We start from the raw sequence: 17,578 nt of genomic DNA on the forward strand, positions 1-17,578 counted from the left end.
GGGACTCGATCCCAGGACCCTGGGATCATGACCTGAGCCGAAGGCAGCGGCATAACCAACTGAGCCACCCAGCCGTCCCTCCTCATGGGTTTTTTTGTTGTGGATGACTGTTTGGTTTCCTCCTGCTGCTTTTAAGATCTTCTCATTATCTTTAATCTTTGACATTTTAATTATAACATGTTTTGGTTTGGGCCTTTTTTGGGTTCATCTTATTTGGGGCTCTCTGCTTCTTGAACCTGGATATCTCTTTCATTCCCTACGTTAGGGAAGTTTTCAGCTATTATTTCTTTCTATTATTTCTTCCCCTTTCTCTCTTAGCTCCTTCTGAGATCCATACCCTGGGAATGTTAATTTGCGTGATGTTGTCACAGAGGTCCCTTAACCATCTTCATTTTTTAAAAATTCCTTTTTGTTTTGGTGTTTAGCTTGAATGTTTTTTCTTACCTGTTTTCTGGAGTGCTCTTCTGTTCTTCTGCATCCTTTAATCTCCTGTTGAGTACTTCAGGTATATTTTTTATTTCAGTTATTTTAGTCTTTTTACCTCAGATTTTAAAAATGTTTTTTTGATTTTTTTAAAAATTTATTTATTTATTTATTTGACAGAGAGAGAGAGAGAGGGAACACAAGCAGGAGGAGTGGGAGAAGGAGAACAGACTTCCCACTGAGCAGGGAGCCCGACACAGGGCTTGATCCCAGGGATCATGACCTGAGCTGAAGGGAGATGTTTAATGCCTGAGCCACCCAGGCACCCCATATTTTTTTTTTTTTTCCAAAAAACATTGTGTTTTTGTTGATGTTCTTAGTGAATTCATCTCTTCTCTCAAGTCTGGCAAGCAACTTTTTGATCATTACTTTGAAATATTTGTCAGGTAGATGACTTATGTCATTTTGGTTTAGTTATTTTCTTTAGTTATTTAGTTATTTTCTTTATTTTGTCTTATAAGCATATTCCTCTGTCCCTTTTTAAAATCTGATTTTCTGTGTTTATTTCTATGAATGAAGTGAAAGAGCCACCTCTCCTGGTCTTAGAAGAGTGGCCTTGTGTAGACACATCCTCTATGTAGACTGTGTGTTCCTCACACGTTTGGGTAGCTGGCTGTGTGGGGCTATAATCCATGGGTCTCTGGGTCCTGGGGCACTCCACAGTGTGGCTGCCCTAATGGAAAACTGAAGCACAACCTGGCGTGGATGTAGGTGTCTCAGGGCGCTTTGCCCTGTACCTCTTTTGTGATACTACTGGAGCCGTATTGGATATAGGTGAGGTGTGCCCTGGTGAGCGCCATCCTGGGGCCACCCTGCTTGGATGGTTGGAGCTGGTATGTGCTTGGAGCCCAGAACTAGCCGAAGTGGCAGGCTGCTAGGACACCAGTCCTTGCTCCTGTCTCGTGGGAGGGGGAAGGTCAACTGTGGCAGTCACAGCACCTCTGTCCCCAGGGAGAGTTCCTGTAGTTACTCCACTGTTTGGTGGATGTTCTGGGGTTAATAAATTGTTTTCCTTCACTTATAGTCTAGTTACCCTTTATTTCATTTATTTATTTTTAGAAAAAGACTTTTATTTGACAGAGAGAGGAAGCACGAGCAGGGGGAGTGGGAGAGGGAGAAGCAGGCTCCCTGCAGAGCAGAGAGCCTGATGTGGAACTCCATCCCAGGAACCCGGGGATCATGGCCTGACCCGAAAGCCGACGCCCAACGATTGAGCCATCCAGGCACGTCTCTGGTTACCCTTTAAGCTGCAGCTTATTTTCTGTGCCCTGGGCAGGTGAATCTGCACATGTATCTGTCAGTGATACCTTCCATTATTGCAATTTGTGGCGTCAAGGTGGAGTTGCCCTTGTTACCAGGCGTCTCTTTTGCTGTTCTGATTGAGGTCCCCCTAGCCTTGTATTGTGCAGAAGGTGTTCTGTCAGCCCCCCACTCTTCAGGAGGAATTGATCTATATATAGGCGTAAATTTGGTGTGTCCATGGGAAGAGATAAGTTCAGGGTCTACCTATACTGACTTCTTAGACCCATCCGAACATTTTTGATTTTTGAAATACTGATTGTAGTTCTCTACATTGCCCCCAAGTAATGGCATGATTTAAAGTTTCAGGGCTTATTTGCAAGATAAAGAAGATTTGCTGTGGAATGGCCCTTCCTTATGTGTGTTCTTTAGACCATGTAGCTTAAAATTGTGGTTTCCATGCCTCTTAAGATGATGCAGGTGTTTACTTCGCATACTTAAAAATATTTGACCATCTAGTGAGTGAACACAGCAGAAATTATGGGATTGTATGGTATACACTACGTTTTTCCCCTTTAAAAAAATGGGAAATATATGTAGTTGAACCCTTGAGCAACATAGGTTGAAACATAGGTCTACTTAACATGCAGATTTTTTAAAAATATTTTTTTATTTATTTGACAGAGATCACAAGTAGGCAGAGAGGGAGATTATTGCAGATTTTATGCAGATTTTTTAAAATAAATACAGTCAGTGCTATAAATGTTTTTTTCTTCCTTATGATTTTCTTAACATTTTTCTCTAGTTTTTACTCTATTGTAAGTGTAGAGTATATAATATGTCATTTCCAATACAAAATGCATATTGATTAATGTTATTAATGATTAATTTGATTAATATGACTGTTTATGTTATCAGTAAGATTAGCAGTCGGCTATTAGTAGTTAAGTTTTGGGGGGAGTCAAAAGTTAAATACGGGGGCACCTGGGTGGCTCAGTGGGTTAAAGCCTCTGCCTTCGGCTCAGATCATGATCCCAGGGTCCTGGGATCGAGCCCTGCATTGGGCTCTCTCCTCGGCAGGGATCCTGCTTCCCCCCTCTCTCTCTGCCTGCCTCTCTGCCTACTTGTGATGTCTGTCTGTTAAATACATAAACAAAATATTAAAAAAAAAGTTAAATACGGATTTTTTTAAAAGATTTTATTTATTTGACAGAGAGAGAGAAATCACAAGTAGGCAGAGAGGCAGGCAGAGAGAGAGAGGGGAGGAAGCAGGCTCCCTGCGGAGCCGAGAGCCCGATGTGGGGCTCGATCCCAGGACCCTGGGATCATGACCTGAGCCGAAGGCAGAGGCTTTAACCCACTGAGCCACCCAGGTGCCCCGTTAAATACGGATTTTTGAATGCTCTGGGGTTGGTGTCCATAACCACTGTGTCATTCAGAGGTCAACTGTATTAAAACATGTATCAGTTCGTTGATTTTTTTTTAAATATTTTATTTATTTATTGGACAGAGAGAGAGATCACAAGGAGGCAGAGAGGCAGGCCCAGAGAGAGGAGGAAGCAGGCTCCTCGCTGAGCAGAGAGCCTGATTCGGGGCTCAATCCCAGCACCTGGGATCATGACCCAAGCGGAAGGCAGAGGCTTAACCCACTGAGCCACCCAGGCGCCCCCAGTTCATTGATTCTTGATGCTGCCAGTTAATTTATGAATTGTTATTTCACTAGTTGCCTTTTTATATATGGGCGCTCAGCTTGAGTAGTGCCAGTGAGATTTGATGTTAATTTTTTCCACTCAAACTGTACCCTTAAATCCTGCCATCGTAGCACCTCTGCCAGTGGCATTAGAAAATAAGTGAAAGCCCAGCTGTTTAGGTCTGGCAGATGATGGGCCAGCAGCAGCGTCTTTTTAGTTAATTTTTTCTTCCAAGATTTTATTTAAATTCAAGTTAGTTAACATGTAGTGTAGTATTGGTTTCAGGAGTAGAATTTAGTGATCCATCCCTTAACATACAACACCAGTGCTCATCACAAGTGCCTTCCTTAATGCCCACTACGCATTTAGCCCATCCCCCCACCCACCTCCCCTCCTGAAAAGCATCATCATTAAAAACAAAGGAGTCTTCATTTCCATTTGCGTTTGCTAAGTTATTTCCTTTAGACTTTGGGTTTCCTTTACTCATACTTCAAATCCAAATCTTTTGGTCTCAAAGTACAAGTAGAACGTAAAACAGACAGGAGAGGTAATTCTTTGTGGTGTTATCATCAAGTCCTTGTTTTCTTATTACTTTAGACATCAAAATGACTTCTCTGCTCTGGGGAGTGATGTGATAGCCCTTGGGAAAACCTGAGTGATTATACACAAGTAGCATTTCTCAAGGCTAGTGAGATAAGGTTGCCAAAATAGTAATACTCTGTAGTTTTAATCTAGCTGGTGCTTTATTTTTTTTTTTTAAGCATTAAACTGAAACTGAAGTTTTGGGGATGTCTTTTGGCTTTTTTTGTTTCTGAACCAGTGATCAGAAAAGTCTGGCTAAATTGAGTTTGTCAATTTTACGACTCGCCATTTTAACACAGTGACCGTTGCTATTTGAATGATGTGAAATATGTAATTAAATTCAACCATATTTTATTGAGGTATTGTTGACACACAATGTTACAAGAGTTTTAGGTGGACAACACAGTGATTAACTTTGATTTCTTTTAATAGAAAATGAATGCGGTGTTGGAAGATCACTACTATCGGAAGGCTGGTTAGCGTCAATTTCCTAAGCGATACTTGACCACTATTTGTTCTGGCATGGCGCAGAGCACTCCACAGCTTGACATGCAGGTTCTCCATGACCTCCGACAGCGTTTCCCGGAGATTCCAGAGGGTGTTGTGTCTCAGTGCATGTTACAGGTAGATTACCTGATAGTGATATTAAGCTACAGTTCTCCTTAAGTTTTCTTGTCTTTGTGGAGGGCAGTGGGAGATATTTAGAGCAGGAATTCTCAGCCTTGGTGCTATTGACATTTTGGCCTGGGTTATCTTTGTTGTGGGGCCCTGCCGTGTACATTGTAGGCTGTTTAGCAGCATTCCTGGTCTCTACCACTAGATGCCAATGGCACTCTTGCAGTTGTGACAACCAAAAATGTCTCCACACATTGCTAAATGTCTTATGGGAGGCAAAACCTACCCTACTGAGAACCACTGATTTAGAGGGGGAAAAAAAGGCCTGTAGCAAAACAAAAACTGATTATGTTCAGATTCCACCTTTTACAGTTTTGGAGTTGGTTGATCACTCCCCAAATTCTTAGATTTGAATTTTGAATCTCAGATTTATCATTCTAACTTTTTGGCTATACTTTTGAGCCAGTTTTTTAAAGTCTATAGAGAGTCCATTCCCTTTCTTACTGTTTTTCTAGTTAATAAATGCTTACTAACAGGTGATTTTAAGTGTAAGGCCACTTTGTCTAGTTTAATCATATTTCTTTTATTTTGTTGTCTTATATTGAAATGTATCTTTAAATTGGATAGAATGTGTTTTCCCATTCAAGGGATAAGAGAGAAACCGGCCTAATACTCCCCTTGTTGAATTTTGCATCATCCTCCACAGGATCTCCATGTGTTTTGGGTTACAGCATTTCCCTGTTTGGTTCACTTTTGGTACAGTACTTTTGTCCACTGGACTTCCTCACACATTGTCGGTTTGAATTCTGCCTTATTGCATCATATGCAGACTCTACCTTACTGCAGTGTGAGTGGCTCAGCTTATCACCTAAGCCTATATACTGCGGAGTTTAATTGCAAATAGAGACTCACAGAACAATTGTGGTAAAAGAGGTGCTTCCTAGCCCTTCTACTACGTTTAGGCCTTTGGGGTTACAGTTTTTGTATTACAGCTTGCTTTTGTTTTTTCCAACACACATTCCCACTGTGAATTTCCATTCTTGACTTTAGCCACATTTTGGTCTCTGGTAGAGAAAAGGTGCTTCCCAAGGGAGTAAAACCAAGCATGAGTGAGGCTTTTAGTTAAATCCATTTCCTAGCAATTGCCTTCCTTACCTGTCCTCACCACCTATCCCCCAACTCTTTGTTTTTTCAAATTTAATTTATCCTTTTATTACCTGTATTTTTTCATGGCTTAGTGTCTTTATCACACTAAACTGAAGGAATGAACTTTACTGAAGGAATGAACTTTAAATTCAGCTTAATGAACATTTATTGCTAATTGACATTGACTCAAGTCTTCCTCTTCCTTGTTCCTTTGGGATTAATAGGAGTCTGTTGGCATAGAGACTTACCTTTGAGTGGCACTGAAAAGTTTTGCTGTTTGCATTTAAAGACTCAGTAGTTGACATTTAATATATAAGTTTTAAAGCCTCTCTCTCTGAGCCAGATATCATCTCTCAATTTAGGGTCACTTTTTAGGAGTATGATGCTTTTTTGCCTAGGTCTTTTCAAGAGTTTATATATGGTTTTTGTTTGTTTGTTTGTTTGTTTGTTTGTTTTAATTCTAACCTCTTAGGGCACCTGGCTGGCTCAGTCCATAGAGCATCCAGCTCTTGATCTCAGGGTCATAAGTTCAAGCCCCACACTGGACATGGAGCCTACTTTAAAAAAAAAAAGGAAAAGAAAAAATAATTCTCACCACTTTATCCAACTAAGTAATTTTGTTTTATTTATTTGGATTTACTATTTGATAAATTTTGTATCCATTTTTTTTTCTTTTGAAGGCATTCTGCAGGTTAAAGATCACATTTGAATCTGTTTCAGTGGTATTTAAAAATGATTTCATAAAGAAATCTTTTTAAAATTTTTTCTTCATAGGAAAATTTACTTACCTTGTCACTGTAGACATGCATTTGAATAGGCTGACAAAGCAACTTTGTATCATTGTGAATTTGGGTCCTATTTGTGAGGATACTGTTCAGGCTCCCTAATTCACTGTAGAAAACATGAAATTTCAGCAGCATTACTACAGTTGTCAAATAGTGAAGTATCCATGACTGCTTTAGGTTTCATATAAATGGGCTATTTTTTTTTAATTTTCACCAAATTTTTCCCTAGTTAGGAATAGTTTATCCCTAGTTAGGGATAGTTCTATAGGGATAGAACTATAGGGACCTATAGAGATCACAAGTAGGCAGAGTGTCAGGCAGAGATAGAGGGGGAAGCAGACTCGATCCGAAGATCCTGGGATCATGACATGAGGCGAAGGCAGAGGCTTTAACCCACTGAGCAACCCAAATGGGTTGCTCATAAAATGGGCTAAATTTTGTTCTCCTTTTATTCCATTTGCAGACATACTTTATTTTCACTTTTCATATTTTTTTCTTTCAGTTACCTGTCAGTGACATTTTTAGTAGGCAATCAGTTGGAACCCTTCGGATCCAAATTTGCTTAATACTGAGCTTCTCATCTCTTTAGCACAGTGATTTTCAAACAGGATTTTTTAAAAAAGGCCATACTCTTGAGTTTTAATAATTTTCTTCTTTTTTTAAAAATAATTTTCTTCTTAAATTTTGATAGTTACTTTTCTCTAGGGCTCAGAATTTTAGTATCACAGCTTTATATAAGGAAACAGATAGAAGTTATGTATGGACTTTTGATGAAGCCAGTTCTTTAAATTTCTAAGAATTCATTTTGTAAAGGTTTGTTTAACTGAATCTTTGTTTACTTCATGAGCTTTAATATAGTTACTTACTTTTAGCCTAACATCCTCTCCCTTGAAATTAAGGAGTTAGGAGACTGAGAATCTAGAACTGGCTCTCCTGTTAACTAGTTAAGTGCTTGTTCTCAAGCCATGTGTCCCTTTCCTCATCTGTAAATGAGTTGATTTGGAATAGATGAACCCTAAACGTTTCCAGCTCTAAAATTACAGCATTGTATGTTCTGTTTTAGGTTTAACCTTATTTGCTTCTCAGCAGAAGTAAAAGTGTTTCCTTTCATTTTTGTATAAAATGTGCTTTTTCCTAAAATCAGTATGCAGTAGTAGGTATGTATGTGCGTATCTGTGTATTTATGAACTACAGAGAAAGTCATAGAAATTGAGAAATTTTATTATTCCAAAGGCAATGGATAATAGTGCTTTAGGCTAATAAAATAGTTGAGAATTTCGTATTTTAATGGAAAACTACATTATATTTTCAAATTAAAAAAAGACGAACCTCCTTCATTAGTTACATTATTGTCAGAATGTCTAAAATGTCACTTTGGTAATACCATCACTAAGTGTGTGTATAGTGACTCAAAAAATTCAGATCCTACAATGCTTGTGAAAGTTGACCAACCTACTTTTCAGTGGGTAGAAAATGTGTGTCTGTGGGAGTGTGAATGAATTTCACTGAGGCAGTCGAGACTTGGTTTTCTGTTAAATAGCCTTAACTTTGGCAGTTCTGGAACCATAGTTCAAAAATGTGTGCTTGTTTTTACTGATTTCTTTGGTTAGCTTCATCTTTCCTAAGGATAGTTGAAGTTCTATAGGGATAAATTTGATGAAAAGAAAAGGCTGCTTTAGAATTTTTATTGTTTTGACTCTAGGAATTTTGTTATAATTTTTCTCCTTTTGTGGTTCCACTACCTTTCAAAAACTAAAGCATGACTATTTTCATGTTTTCTGGTTTTAAACTGGTGTATTCTGAGCAGTTATGGTGACTCCAAGATTGGCCCAACATGTTAATTTGTTGAAAAGCATCAGACCTAAAGTAAGTCCTGGATTTGGACTCCGACAACGTGGAGTTGAGTCACCGTGTTCATTAGTGGGTGCTTTCCATTTCTGTAGCAGTAGCGGGAGTACTAGTCATAGGAACTAAATGTCTGTGAAACAGTATGAATTGTTTGGGATCTCCTTGACAGGGTAGATGACTCTGAAGTTGTTTGTGCTTAAAATGCCATTCTCTACTTATTTTATGACAGTCGTATTTGCATAACCTGCAATGCTTGACTTCTTTTAGGATTTGTTCATTTTGTCATTGTTAATGTTACCACTTTTCTCCCCTAGAACAACAACAATCTTGAAGCCTGTTGCCGAGCCCTCTCCCAGGAGAGTAGCAAATACTTATATATGGAATACCACAGTCCAGATGACAACAGGATGAATAGAAATCGCCTTTTGCATATTAATCTGGGTATCCATTCTCCGAGTAGCTACCACCCAGGAGATGGGGCACAACTTAATGGGGGTCGAACACTGGTACACAGCTCAAGTGATGGACATATTGATCCACAGCATGCAGCGAGTAAACAGCTGATATGTTTAGTTCAGGAACCACACTCCGCTCCAGCTGTTGTGGCTGCTACTCCGAACTACAATCCATTTTTTATGAATGAACAGAACAGAAGTGCAGCTACTCCTCCTTCACAGCCACCTCAGCAGCCGTCTTCCATGCCCACAGGAATGAATCCATCTGCTATGCAAGGGCCTTCACCGCCGCCACCTCCTTCGTACATGCACATACCTCGGTATAGTACAAATCCGATTACTGTTACAGTGTCCCAGAACCTCCCTTCTGGACAGACTGTACCAAGAGCTTTACAAATTCTTCCACAAATTCCAAGCAATCTCTATGGGTCTCCTGGTTCTATTTATATTAGACAGACATCTCAGAGTTCATCAGGAAGACAAACTCCTCAGACTACACCATGGCAGTCCTCACCACAGGGCCCAGTGCCTCATTATAGCCAACGTCCTTTACCTGTTTATCCACATCAACAGAACTATCAACCTTCTCAGTATTCTCCCAAACAACAGCAGATTCCTCAACCTGCTTACCATTCGCCACCTCCTTCTCAGTGTCCTTCACCCTTCAGCTCTCCACAGCATCAGGTGCAGCCTTCCCAGTTGGGCCACCCAAGTTCCCACGTCTTTATGCCCCCTAGTCCTTCAACTACTCCACCGCATCCGTATCAACAAGGACCTCCCAGCTATCAGAAGCAGGGAAGCCATTCAGTAGCTTATCTCCCATACACAACATCTAGCTTACCCAAAGGATCCATGAAGAAGATAGAAATTACAGTAGAACCCTCTCAAAGACCTGGGACAGCAATGAACAGGAGTCCTTCACCTATCAGTAATCAACCATCTCCACGGAATCAGCACTCCCTGTACACAGCCACCACACCACCTTCAAGTTCTCCTTCAAGAGGAATATCCAATCAACCAAAACCTCCATTTAATGTTAATCCTGTGTATATTACATATACACAGCCCACTGGACCTTCATGTGCTCCGTCGCCATCTCCTCGAGTGATACCAAACCCAACTACAGTTTTTAAAATTACTGTAGGTCGAGCGACGACTGAAAATCTTTTAAATTTAGTGGACCAAGAAGAACGTTCTGCAGCCCCAGAACCTATTCAGCCTATTTCAGTGGTACCAGGCTCTGGGGGAGAAAAGGGAAGTCATAAATACCAGAGGAGTTCTAGTTCTGGATCAGATGACTATGCCTATACACAAGGTAATTTTAGCCCTTTTATGAAATTTAATCTTTGTAGTGAGGTGGCTTTTTCAAAATAAATTTATATTAGCTGTTTAGTTTTAATGAAATGGTTAGGATTTATTCAGTAGTTCACAGTAGCATTGCTACCAAGAATAGGCTGAGACAAAAATAGTGTCAGTGCTTCAGAGTTCTCTATAGGTTTTGTTTTAAAATTTGAAAATAGTGATCTAATAAGGCTGTTTTTAGGAAGAACATTCATTGGGACAAAAACATAGACAAATGAAAGTGATACTGTCAAAAAACAAACTACAGAATTGGAGATTCATAATGGGTGGGCTAATGTTTATCAAGGTTAAGAAATTTGAATCTTTTCTAACGAGACTGGCCTAGGGGGTGTAATATTTATAAGTGATACATATTTATAAGTGGGATTGGTGGTGAAGACTAATGTTGGATTAGTTAATAGTGGACGTAATTAAAGGGAGGATGGAATTTTTTAAAAGTCTATCCAGGTTTCAAGGTATCTGAGAATTTAATATTCTTTCATTGTGTAAGAGGAGTAGTAATTATAATTATGGTTCGATATGTCTGGTATTGAACCTGTTTAAAAACCACACAGGTATAGTTAAAAAATCTTAGGTTAGGGAAACGAAGGTCAACAGAGCAAGACGGACATATGGATGATGTCATTTTGGCAGGAGTTCCAAGAGCCAAATTAAAGCTTAATAACATTAGCAAGACACAAGAGTAAATGCCAGCTCAGAATGGAGGACAGGGTTTCTTTTGAGTATTTTATGCACTAGCAGTGCATATAGAAATTTCCCAGTCACTTGTTCAATGTTACCCTCTGCAATGACTCTATCTGTAACACTATAGCCTTGCTGTTACATCAGCGAGCAAGGATGGAGAGGTTAGCAAAGCAGTTGAAACTTGAGAAAGAGGAGCTAGAGCGGTTGAAGGCTGAAGTGAACGGGATGGAGCATGACCTGATGCAGAGACGGCTCCGAAGGGTCAGCTGCACCACTGCAATCCCCACGGTAAGTCCTCTGTTGGCCTGTGTGGCCAGGAAGATGGGCGTGATGGCTGTCTGGGGCATGTGTTCTTCTTTGATGTTCTGTTCCTGACAGGGTCTTTCCATATTTTAAACAATGGATGAGAGACTTTTGCCTTCAGTAGTTCTCTTCCGAATAATTCGGTGCTTTTATTTCTTCTCACATGTATGAATTCCATAGGTTCATCAGTATTTTCAAATGACTGACTTTCTAACAGAGGTATGGCGTCTCATTTACTATGAATTGCTCTCTGTCAAAATAGAGAGGTACACCCTCCCCAAGCATTTTATATTTTTTTCTCATCTGTTCATTTTATTCTTTTAAGCATATACTATACGTATAAATTCCAAAGATTTAAAAGTTATTTTCTCAAGTATGTCGATTCAAATGCATTAGAACAGTGTCAGTATGAATCTGGGAAAGTGTGCACCATAGAGCATTATAAGGCAGAGCAATTTTATTAAGTGTAAATAAGGTAAGAGCTAAGGTAACCATACTGACAGCAGTCCTAATAGTAACTGCCCTAATGAAAAGATTTGGATAATATATTCATAACATTTTAAGTACGGTTTACGAGTTCTAAAAAATGTTAAACTATTCAGAACGTTTTAAAACCAGTCTCCTAGAATCTTGTGATGGAAGTACAAGCTTTCTGTGATCTGATAGTCATTCGTGCAGCCCTTGTTGAGTTTATGCATGTGGTCTGTATGTATGCACCAAGCTAGGTTCTTGGTGCGTACGTGCTAGTGAGAGAAATAGATCCGTGGGCAGATACTTAGAATTCGGTGTGGTAGGTGCTGGTAGTGCTCACGGGTAATGAGAGGACTCGAATGTCAACTGGTCTGTGTATGTACTCAGTGCACTTCTGCTGGAGTGCCCTTCTGAAGCTCTTCATGGCTAAGTCCTGTGTATGCTTCAGGGCTTCACCTTACTCTACTTTGTCCTTGGAGCCATTCCTTATTTTCCTGATCTCTTTCAGCGGAGAGTAATTTCTCAGCATTTACAGGTTTGGAGAAGAGCAGCATGTCTGCAGCTCTGCCTTCATAGATAGGTTTTTAATGGAAGGTCATGGCTTCAAAGGCAGCCTGTGAACTCCTGAAGTCAGGTGCAGTCTGGAAGCATGTCTCCAGTTTCTGGAGTTTCTGATTTTTGTTAAGGTTAATAGAATGGAGGGGAAGAGGGTGAGGACCCACTGGTCTACATATAGTGTTGCTGTAGAGGGAGAGAGGAAAGGGGAGAGCATTTTAGAAGGGAAAACAAAAGAGAAAAGAGGGAAAGAACATAGAGGTAACAAAAGTGCGAAGTTAAGGCAGAGACAGACTTTCAGGAGGCAGCAAATACAGGTCTTACACTTAAGCTGAAATTTCTGGTGTCCTAACAGGTAAATGTGCACCTGTCAATTGCGGTTTAGACCTTGAGGGTGAAGTGTTTGAACTTCTGCTGGTAATGGGGAACCAGTGGAATTTTTCAGAAGGAAATTATTGATACTGATTATTGATAAAGAGGCATATTTAGTAATTTAATGAAATTTTTTCTAATACTGACAAAATTCCTAAGTATAGTCAGTATTAGAACCAAGAAGGAGGGAGGGTTTTACTTAAAGCACTAAGAAAATTATAAAGCTCTCATTAACTGAAAGGTAATAACTTTCTTAGTGTTTTCTCCACTTGAAATCTTAATTGAATTCTTCGATTGGGGGTGGTATTGAAGAACATAACCCACAGAGGAATCTATCCTGGTGGTTGGGCACTTTGGAGTCTTTTAGGTACTTATGGAGCATGAGCAGATTTTGTTAACATAAAAGTCATTTCCCTAACATAACTAAATAAGTTTTGTTTAGTGACCTCTTGCTGTGTGGTAATTCCTGCTGAAATAAACCCTATTGGTTTTTGTTGTTGTTTTGGAAAGTAAAGAACTGTCAAAGGTAACATAGGTTAGTGCTTCAACAAAATCCAGATTTTAGATGAGCATCTTTATTGATGAGTTACTTAAAAAAAGAAAAAGAGTAGAATGAACCCCCTGTGTAGCCATCATCCAGCTTCAGAAATTGGTAGCCCATATTGCTGACAATATTTAAGGGATGAGAAATTTGTGTGATTGCCTTGTGTTTCTGCTGCCAGGCCTAGAGTAAAGTGAGGGACTATTAGCTATGGCTGAGGGACAATTCTACATGGAGGTTCAGACAGTGCCTCTCTATCGGGTGTGAATTTGACTCCTCCTCCTGCTACTCATATATCCTTGGAGAAGTAACTTTCTCTGCTTGTTTTTTTACCTGTAATATCTTCAAGTGCCCATCTCATGGGATTAAATAATATTATACATAATCAATATATGTAATCCTCAACAAATAGTAAGTATTCTTACCAGTGTTGGTTGGACAACACTGGAAAATCCTATTTAAGATACACACACACACACACACACACACACACACCCCTGAACCATTTTGCAAAATTTTGATTTAACTCCAGGAATATGCATAACGTATGTATATTATGTAGGAAATTAATCCAGAAGTAAAGCATTTTGTCAGAATTCCTTTTTGTTGAAAGAGGCTCATTCGAGTCACCATGACATCCTTGTAAAGACTGCCCATATAAGGGGCACCTGAGTGGCTCAGTCAGTTAAGCAGCTGGATTTTCCTTTCTGCTCAAATCATGATCTCAGGGTCATGGAATCAAGCTCCACATTGGGCTCCATGCTTACTGAGTAATGTGCTGGAGATTATCTTTCTTCCTCTTCTTTGTCCCCTCTCCCCCAATCTCTCTCACTTGTGCTCTCTAAAATAAATAAATGTTTTTTTAAAGATTTTATTTATTTATTTGACACAGAGAGAGAGATTACAAGTAGGCAGAGAGGCAGGCAGAGAGAGAGAGTGGGATGGAGTCTCCCTGCTGAGCAGAGAGCCTGATGCGGGACTCGATCCCAGGACCCTGGGATCATGACCTGAGCTAAAGGCAGAGGCTTAACCCACTGAACCACCCAGGTGCCCCCCAAAATAAATAAATCTTAAAAAAAAAGTGCTCACATAGGCTCTGGAGGCAGAATAGTTCTGGCAATCACTGACTATATCTAAGTTATCTGCATTTGATTTTCCCTATCTATAAAAGGGAATTCTGTTAAATATATTTTAATATTGTTGTCAAGATAAAAGCAATATATGTAAAGTGCCTGGCATGGAGTTAGGTTTTCAGTAAAATGGCTGTCTTTATCTTTGTCCCACTCACGTGTGGGATTACGTGATAGAGAATGGACTATTGTTTTGCTACTAAGCACATATTTCTACCTTCAGGTTTTAACATTTCTTTATCAAGCAGTGTACTAAGAAATGTGCATGCTTCAGGAAACTGAATGCACATTTGTTGCCAGCTGTAGAAGCTCAGAGCACCAGTGCAGTAATCTAAGGAGGGCAGAAGTGGAAGATCGCCCTAATCTGCCATTTGCAAAGCACTGTTAAGTGCTGTCGAAGAGGTCATCTCATAAAGAGATCTTTATGTAAAAGGATAAATGTGTGTCTGTGACCTGATACGTGTTTGTGTGTGAGAGAGAAAAGATCATGTAAATTGACATTAAATCAGAAATGTTGGCCAGTTTAAGGATATTAAGTACTTTCAGTGTTTTGAGATAGAAATGTTAACTTTTTGCTGATAGGGTTCAAAGATGAGACAGTTTCATGGCGGAGAGGGAAATTTAAGTTACACGTTGAAAGATAAATAAGGTTGGATTAAGGCAAGAGATGCCATTTACCCCCTTAGTCAAGTTTTTCCTGTCATTTGTCTTATTCTAAATGGGTTTCTGGAATAACCGATGTTTGTTAGTCTCAGATGCATAATTAAGGCCAAGCCACCGAACTCCAGTGGTCTTCGACTGGGTCTCTGTGATACAACTTCTTCAAGTGCTCAGTTGACTTAAGGTAGTTTTGCCCCTTTTTGGAAAAAGCTTAAGAGTTTTTCACTTTGAAATGTCAGCTCTTTTACAAACAGATCTAAGTTACAGCCAATCTTGAAACCCCTCCTCCCTGAAAAGACAGTGTATTTTTTGGGGAATGGTACTGACTTTTCAGATTTTTTTTGACCTTGGTTTAATCAGAAACTATGAAAAAGGACATAAGAATCTTATAGGTATACCATTCTTTTAGTGAATTGGAGTGGTTCTCTTGTCTTTGGAAATGACTTTGTTGAGTAAATCTCTTGTTATAAGCAAATGTGCTGTAGCCTCTAGACTATATATAAAGTGTATTACAGTACTTCCATACTTAGTTATGGAGCTTCACTCTTTATGACCTCTGTGGCCAACCCCCCCCCCCCCCCCCCCCACATAGGAAGAAGCAACTCCTCTAGGTCCTGAATTTTTCTGTTATGACTCTACAAAGAATGAATTCTTTTACATATTCCTAGGAAGACAATAGCCGTCTTTGAAACCTCTGGACAAGTCCTTTATTTTTAGTATAAATGCTCAGGTATATTTTAAACCCTTTTAATGTTGCCTGGCAGACAAGGTGTAAGCATTTTACTTGGTAATGTCCCATACTTTTGCAAATAGGAAAAAGAAAGCAATCCCTAATAAATAGTTCTAAATGACTTTTGTGTTCTCATAGCATTCTAAGCAATTGTAGCTCTTACTGTATTCTATCACATATTTCAAATGTTTCATACTTAGTAATGCAAGGGGCAGTCCCATTTATTCTGATGACGTGTCCTAACAGCATAAGAGCTTGCATTATTGTGAATTAAGAACCTTTTTACTCCTTTTTCTTTGCTCTTAAACTAACATAGTTTGTAGAAAAATAAAGGTTTTTAATGGAAGAGGATTTTATTCTGTCACAGCAGATATTTATCTTTTACTTCATGTAGTTGAAAGCACATTAGTAACTAACTGAGTTAATATCTGGGCTGTGCTGAAAGCTTCAGTATCCCTGCCTTTGGAATTCAGACGTGAATTTTGTTTGTTATTGTGTGTGTGTGTATGCGTGTGTGTGTGTGTATCTATATATCTATAGATATATAGATATATATAAAATCTAGAAGTTCCGGGGATGTAAAGACTTCCAAAAAACTTTATTTAACTGAAGAAGAGGGCATTCTGTACATTTTGATGTCTTGTGTGTGCCCCTCAAAGGCCGAAGAATAGGTAAACCAGGCTCTAAGTCAAGAAGAAGGAAACAAATATGGAGGAAGAATGGGATCCATTTGTTTGTGAAATTTTCATGTAATAGATTGTTTGATGTAAATCCTGGTTTTACCAATCATTGTGTTTTATAACCTTGGGAAAATTATATGCACTGTGGGTGCATCAGCTTCCTCATGTATAAATTAACAAGGATATTAGTACTTGCCTGAAAGATGTTTTGAGGAAAGAATGAGACCTCTGGTAAACACAGTGCCTGATACTTAGTATTATTGTTTTTTCAAGCCTGGACAGCACTAAAATCAAGGACATTGCTTGTTTTACAGATTGATTCTCATAGTTTCCCTTACCATGAAAGCGTAGAAGTAAATTATTTTTAGTGCCCTGTGATTAAAATGATATTTTGTATGATAAAACATAGTCTAGTACTGTATCTTGCCACGTTTTATGCAGATTTTGTGTTTATGTGGCCATACTGATGTCCCCATTTTACCTGATTGTTCCTTTAAATGTTTAGGACTTCTTAACATGCCCTCTTATGGACTAAGGCCATATTGTTGGTAATGACCAATCAGACCTATTAATATGAATAGCAGTTCTTAAATGTTGGGCTTGATAATGACTTTCCCACAATTGCTATTTTGGGTCCTTTCTTACTAGCCTGAGGAAATGACAAGATTGAGAAGCATGAACAGACAACTCCAGATAAATGTTGACTGTACACTGAAAGAAGTTGACCTCCTTCAATCTAGAGGTATAGACTTGATTATTTGGTAAACCATAAGTAATAGTGTGATTTAAGCTGCTAAATAGCCATCATTTTTGGTTTTACAGGTTTAAGAGATAGTTTTTATCCATTATAATTCTACTCAAGAGATCCTTCTACTCCATGGTCATAGATTTGGGGGATCAAAAACAGTTTTACTTTGGCAGTTCCATCATTAAGCTCTTGTCATTTAGACTGCTCTAAGTGGTTACTCCGCATTTTTCTTGTTCTAGTCATTTACTATGAATATTTTGTATTGATGGGTCTTAATTATAAAACTTCCTAGAGTGATGTTATGGTAATCATCAGAAGTATCTGTTAAAATAGGGAATCACATATCAGAACACCAGATTTCTCACTTTTAAAGTAAATTCCATATGCCATTTTTTATATCTATCATATGAAAACATCCAGCTGTATCTCAGACTTTTTGGAGGTTTTTTTTTTTTTTTTTTTGGCTTTTTTTGTTTTTGTTTTGGCTCTCTTATAGAC

At 38.9% G+C, this 17,578-nt stretch overlaps 1 protein-coding gene across 5 annotated transcripts in view; it reads left to right on the plus strand.

The window, feature by feature from the left end:
* The window catches only part of TAB3 (TGF-beta activated kinase 1 (MAP3K7) binding protein 3), a 90,104-nt gene that overhangs the window by 55,157 nt on the left and 17,369 nt on the right, over positions 1 to 17,578 (plus strand). For 3 of the 5 annotated variants that reach the window (XM_059384765.1, XM_059384764.1, XM_059384768.1), the window contains 4 exons: positions 4,428 to 4,619; positions 8,704 to 10,159; positions 11,018 to 11,178; positions 16,981 to 17,074. In XM_059384765.1, the coding sequence (XP_059240748.1) occupies positions 4,518 to 4,619; positions 8,704 to 10,159; positions 11,018 to 11,178; positions 16,981 to 17,074 (1,813 nt within the window). In that variant the 5' untranslated portion in view covers positions 4,428 to 4,517. The remainder of the gene's footprint in view (positions 1 to 4,427; positions 4,620 to 8,703; positions 10,160 to 11,017; positions 11,179 to 16,980; positions 17,075 to 17,578) is intronic. The other 2 variants (XM_059384767.1, XM_059384769.1) reach the window with 2 other exon arrangements.

This window comes from Mustela nigripes, chromosome X (assembly GCF_022355385.1).
Source record: "Mustela nigripes isolate SB6536 chromosome X, MUSNIG.SB6536, whole genome shotgun sequence".
NCBI lineage: Eukaryota > Metazoa > Chordata > Mammalia > Carnivora > Mustelidae > Mustela > Mustela nigripes.